A 6,457-nucleotide genomic window follows, 5' to 3' on the forward strand; every position below is an offset into this window, starting at 1 on the left:
GATTACCGGTGAGCGCATAACCTTTACACCGAAAGCGCTGTTATAACTCCTGTGTATACAGACGGGCAACATATACACTAGGTCCGTTGCCGTTCGGACCAGCTGCCATCACCACCGGCAACATCCAATCTCCATACCTTTAGTCAGCGCTTGCCAGTGCAGACAACTATTAACGCTCACAGCCTATAGACTTTCATCTACTCTGCTGGAACTATTAATATTGCTTTGTTCAGAGGATACCGCAACTCTGCCACACTTCTTATACTAGAGGACAATACTGTAAGGCTGCTTTCACATTATAAAATTCATCCGTTTTAAAGATCCGTTTGAATGTCCATTATGAAAACCCTGAAAATCAGCCATTATACGTCCGTTAGAAAATCCCATTATAGTCTATGGGATTTTTACATTATCCGTTTTAATCCGTTATAGTCCGTTATTATTAACGGATGTTATTTTGTGATGGGAGAATGAACGGAAGAAATAGTGCATGCACGATTTCTCCCGTTACCATCTTCCATCACAAAATAACGTCCGTTATTAATAACGGACTATAACGGATTAAAACGGATAATGTAAAAATCCCATAGACTATAATTGGATTTTCTAACGGATGTATGGGATTTTCTACCGGACGTTTAATGGCTGAATTTCAGGGTTTTCATAACGGAACATCAAACGGATCTTTAAAACGGATGAATTTTATAGTTTGAAAGCAGCCTAACATTGTTTCTTATCAACTGCCATTGATTCTTATTGAGAAATAATCTTGATACATTACTATATACTACCTGTTATTTGTATCATTCTATAGTGAACCATTCATTGTCAGATATATTTATATCTACCAAGTGAACACACATTAGTGGCATCAGTAATTATTTTTTTAAATTTTTTATTGTATATTTAGATCCCCCATAGGGCCCTGTGAGGGGATCTTCTTAATATTACTACTATTTTTATTTTTTATTATTAATGTGATTTTGTAATAAATACAACTGTTAATTGAAGCACGGTCTGTTCTATTAATTATCATAAAATCATACACTCTCCTTGAGAATCTAAAATAATGTTATGTTATTCTGTTCCTCATACTTGTTCTGACTTTTTTAGGAAATGGATGAAGTTAAAAAGAAATATAAAGAGCTGAAGGACAAGGTGGGTGGAGTAGACTCCTCATCGGAAACAGCTATGCAGAAAGTAAAGCGGATCACAGACGAAGCTCAGGATTTATTAAAGAAAGCAACTGATGCTAAAGCAAAGCTGGATGGTGAGTGACCACTTTACCTGACTTTGTAGAATCAAGAGGAAAACAGCGATGTCATAGTAATATATCCAAGGGGCTTAACGTGAAGCTCCTGGGCCCCATTACACATTCTGTAACAAGGCCCCCAATTACCCTGTGCCATTAGAGATGAGCGAACTTACAGTAAATTCAATTCGTCACGAACTTCTCGGCTCGGCGGTTGCTGACTTTTCCTGCATAAATTAGTTCAGCTTTCCGGTGCTCCGGTGGGCTGGAAAAGGTGGATACAGTCCTAGGAAAGAGTCTCCTAGGAATGTATCCACCTTTTCCAGCCCACGGGAACACCTGAAAGCTGAACTAATTTATGCAGTTAAAGTCATCAACTGCCGAGCCAAGAAGTTCGTGACGAATCGAATTTACTGTAAGTTTGCTCATCTCGATGTGCCATGTATTGTCTGTCTGTCTCTGGGATGTATTGGAACAATGGAAATAATTGGCTGAAAAAGATTTATATAACCTTTAGGAGAAAACTGCTTGTCTTCTACACTAATCCGGTATCAAGTTATGTTTGTGTGATGTATACCCATCATCCAAGTCTGTATATATCTACAGACCACATGAGCCTCTTAAAAGGGGTTATCCAGGAATAGAAAAACCTAGCTAATTTCTTTCAAAAACTGATCCACGTCTGTCCCCATGTTGTGTGTGGTATTACAACTTGGCTCCATTCACTTCAATGGAACTGAGCTGCAGAACCACACCCAACCTGGAGACAGACGGGGAGCGGATTTTGAAACCTGTGTCAAGTGAACCCACTGGCATCCACGTCCGGAGGGACAAGACACTGATTGTACAACTACTCTGCACGATGAAATAAAGATTAAGAAGCTTTTACCTGGTGAGTGCCATATCTTTTGAAAGATAGTAGCTCTGTTTTTCTATTCCTGGATAACCCCTTTAATGGTGTGAACTTAAAGGGGTACTCCGGCCCTAAGACATGTTATCCCTTATCCAAAGGATAGGGGATAAGATGTCCGACCGCGGGTTGGCACCCACCTCTTTGAGCTGCACGCCGCATTGCCAGCTCACAAACTGCCGGGTGCCGACCACGGGGCCGGAGTATCGTGACGTCACGCCCCACCCCCGCTATGCAAGTCTATGGGAGGGGGCGTGACGGCCGTCACGCCCCCTCTAATAGACTTGCATAGCAGGGGCGGGGCATTAAGTCCCACAGGGGCGGAGTCGTGACGTCACGATACTCTGGCCCCGTGGTCGGCACCAGGCAGTTTGTGAGCTTGCAGCGCGGCGTGCAGCTCAAAGAGGTGGGTGCCGGATGCAAGATTGCGGGGGTTCCCAGCGGCGGGACCCCCGTGGTCAGACATCTTATCCCCTATCCTCTGGATAGGGGATAAGTTGTCTTAGTGTCGGAGTACCCCTTTAAGTTATTATTTGTAACCTACAATCTCAGTCCATCATCGTACTTTGCTACAAAAGGCACCTCTTTTATCCAAAGGACCAGGCGCGCCCAGGCCTTATAGAGACATGCAGTGATATCCGATGCTCTTATCCAATTTACTTCTTGTATGTTTCAGGTCTTGATGAAAGGTTTAACTCTAATGAAGAAGAGATTAAGCTGAAAATATTAGAACTTAAGGAGCTGGAGAATAAGACTTCTCAACTTCTTGAGGACATCAGAGAAAGATCCATCATATATTCCACTTGCTAACAACAATTCCTACCATGATTCCTCAGTCACATCATTAACCCTCTTCAAAGGACACAATGATACAGTGCTGCTACCTTCATAGGAACACATATGGATCATTTGGGTGACAACCAATATGGCTGCCATTACAGTTTTCACTGAAGTTGGAACCCAGCTTTCTTCACATTCTTGAATAGCAGAACTGTGTTGTGATAGAGTGATACACTCCCTTTCATCTTATTCCTTTATAAGTAAGCAGAGTTGTTATTTTTAAGTATTGGAAACCTGAGTGACCACTTGTGTAGATGTTGGAATGGTGGCCACATTGGTTGTCACCCAAGTTTTCCAGAACAAGATGGAACACAAAAATAATAATTAGTTATAAGCCTAGAAGGCAAACTACAGTCTCTGATAATCAGTATGGAGAGTGTGGCTTCGGTACACACAACTAAGGAGCCTTTAAAGCGCAACTGTCATGAGTTTTAACCCAGAGCAGACAGCTCTCACAGCAAGTACTAGCTCTCTCTTTATGCTAGTACTTGCTACCTATGGCCCAATGTGCTGCAGAATGCAGTAGTGGAATGATCTGGCTGCCTGGTCTCCTGTCTTCCTAGAGTGCACAGCGGTGATGCAATGCGGGCGGCCAGATCATTCCGCTACTGCATTACGCCGCGCATTGGGCCATAGGGAGCAAGTACTAGCATAAAGAGAGAGCTAGCGCTTGCTGTGAGAGCTGACTGCCCGCATCACATCACCGGAGTGCACAGAAGAACGGGCACTGTTTATGCTTCTACAGTACAAAACTCGCCACCCGCAGATAAGGATAATAAGGGCCAATCACACAGCAGTCCCAGCGCTGACATACAGTAGATAGGTGTAGCGGCCGCGGGCAAAGCCACGTCTATCGGACTGTTGCTGACTTTCGTTAAAAGCATTTTTTGGCATTTTTAAAGTTGCTAGAAAACAGCAAAAGGTATGCTTCAACTGTCTTTTCTAACAACTTTGTCCTCCTGGGGCTAGTTTATGGGGGTTAAAACTCATGACAGTTGCGCTTTAAAAAATATTCACAGGAGGAGATTTATCAAAAACTGTGCAGAGGAAAAGTTGGTCAGCTGCCCAGAGCAACCAATCAGATTGAGTCCTTTTTAAAAATTAAAGGAGTACTGTAGTGGAAAATAACTTATCCCCTATCCGAAGGATAGGGGATAAGTTTTTTTCCACTACAGTACTCCTTTAAAGAAGCAATCTGATCGGTTGCTATGGGCAACTGGTCAACATTTCCTCGGCACAAATAAACAGCCATGGATAGCACACAGCGATAAAACCTTATTAGCTAGGTGGGTGCCAGTCCTCAGAGCTTGACCAAGGGAGGTAATCCAATGAAGTAGAAAGATGGAAGACGGGGCACTCCAGGTATGGGGTCCAAATAAAGTGAGTTTTATTGGTCCAAATACATATGATGATGCGACGTTTCGAACTAACAATAAGGTCTTTATCAAGCATACTGATTTCCTTGGCACAGGTTTTGATAAACCTCCCCCATTCACCTTTCCCATGTATACCAGTGCTCCCACGTATCTGCACATCTAAGCTGGAGACTATGTAAAGCACATTACCACCCAAAACCTGACAATCCTGTGTTTAGGAAGGCCATAGCCTCTATGTTTGTACATGGTCATGCATACCTATTAAAATGTATAATGCTAACATTTCTCCTGCTGTTTTTGTCCTTTCCTTGTGAACTGTCATATATGTTATCTATAGTTTAAGATTTTTCTATGGTAACAAAAATACAAAAAAACTGGTAAATATAAACCCATGAGTTTTCTCAAAATTTTTCCCATCTTCCCCAGACTTCTAAATAGCAAACTGGCTTAGATATGCATTGCTACTTCTCATCAACTCCTGTGTTACTTGGGAGATTTGTCAATAAATGGCTCCTCCTATTGTTCCCTGAGAGCCAAAGGCTGCAACATCTGATGAGCCTAAGGTTGAGGAACACCACAATAGTGGATGGGCTGTAGAGAACAGCTAAATCTTGCCTGAGCTGTTTCTAACAGCATTTTGTGATATGCTTTATGGCAGGACCCATAGACACAGACAATAGTAGACAGGATCTTTCCTATTCAGATGAATTGGAGACGCTTCTGGGAATTCTCTTTAAAGGGGTATTCCAGGAAAAAAAACTTTTTTTTATATCAACTGGCTCAAGAAATTTTAACAGATTTGTAAATTACTTCTATTAAAAAATCTTAGTCCTTTCAATAATTATCAGCTGCTGAAGTTGAGTTGTTTTCTGTCTGGCAACAGTGCTATCATCTGACATCTCTGCTTGTCTCAGGAACTGCACAGAGTAGAAGAGGTTTGCTATGGGGATTTGCTTCCAAACTGGGCAGTTCCCGAGACATGTGTCATCAGAGAGCACTTAGACAGAAAAGAACAACTCAGCTTCAGCAGCTCATAAGTGCTGAAAGGATTAAGATTTTTTAATAGAAGTAATTTACAAATCTGTTTAACTTATAACTTATATAAAAAAAAGTATTTTTTCCTGGACAACCCCTTTAACCATTTCAGAGGCCATTCTATCGGGAGGAGGATGCTGATCTCTGCTGTGAATAGTGGTGGATCCAGTGTTATCTTTCTACTGGTGTCATCTTTTACTCTGCTTCTAAGAAGAAAGGCATTACTGGAAAATGATCTTTACAGAACAGTCTCAGCTTAGTTTTAGATCTAGTAGACAGAATAGAGACTAACATTTCATCATTATTATAGAAAATACAGTAGATAAAGTATAGGTAAACATTTGAAAAAACATCACCTAACAAATGTAAAAAATATCGTTGACATAAAAACTTTATTTAAACAATTGGTTTAAAGGGACAGATTCCCTTTAATACCTTATACAAACAACTCCTTTAAGAAATCTGGTATACATGAGGGACAACTCCTGTGCAAGCTATACCAGAGTACATACTTGCTGGGCCCTTATATACAGGCCAGCAGACTGCACAGAACGAGTGTAGATCTTTTTGCTGAGACTTGTGCATCTTCTTATTATTTTATTGTCAACACAGAAGATGCAATCAGCTGAAAAACAAATGTTTTCTCATTTGTCGGTTGATCGTTGGTCCTTTTACATGGCCGATTATGTGGAACCGGTGTTCTTACAAATGCTCATTTGCCCGATCATCGGCCTGTGTACAAGTGCCTAAGTAGGATAAGACTTGAATATTGAAGGATCCAAGTAAATGGGGTGATCGTCTGTAAACAATGAAAGAGACTATGGGCAGACCCTCACTGATCTCGGGCTGTGTAGTTTTGTTGGCATAAAACAGCACTTGAGTGGATCCCGATTTTATTTTTTAAGTGAGATTCCCCATACTATACACAATCCTATATATACAGTACAGGGCACGCAATACTGAGCATTGTACACCAGGGCTCGTACCTTGCCCCCTGATACAAGTATTTTGCTTTGTGGGTACTTTAATCCAGTAGAATGTAAT

General features: G+C 41.4%; 1 protein-coding gene across 3 annotated transcripts in view; it reads left to right on the top strand.

Annotated features, from left to right (window-relative positions):
- The window catches only part of LOC130275986 (laminin subunit beta-2-like), a 133,965-nt gene extending 129,855 nt beyond the window's left edge, over positions 1-4,110 (top strand). For all 3 annotated transcript variants that reach the window (XM_056524748.1, XM_056524750.1, XM_056524749.1), the window contains exons 34-35: positions 1,114-1,270; positions 2,839-4,110. In XM_056524748.1, the coding sequence (XP_056380723.1) occupies positions 1,114-1,270; positions 2,839-2,972 (291 nt within the window). In that variant the 3' untranslated portion in view covers positions 2,973-4,110. The remainder of the gene's footprint in view (positions 1-1,113; positions 1,271-2,838) is intronic.
- Positions 4,111-6,457: the final 2,347 nt, after the last annotated feature.

This window comes from Hyla sarda, chromosome 6 (assembly GCF_029499605.1).
Source record: "Hyla sarda isolate aHylSar1 chromosome 6, aHylSar1.hap1, whole genome shotgun sequence".
NCBI classification, from domain to species: domain Eukaryota; kingdom Metazoa; phylum Chordata; class Amphibia; order Anura; family Hylidae; genus Hyla; species Hyla sarda.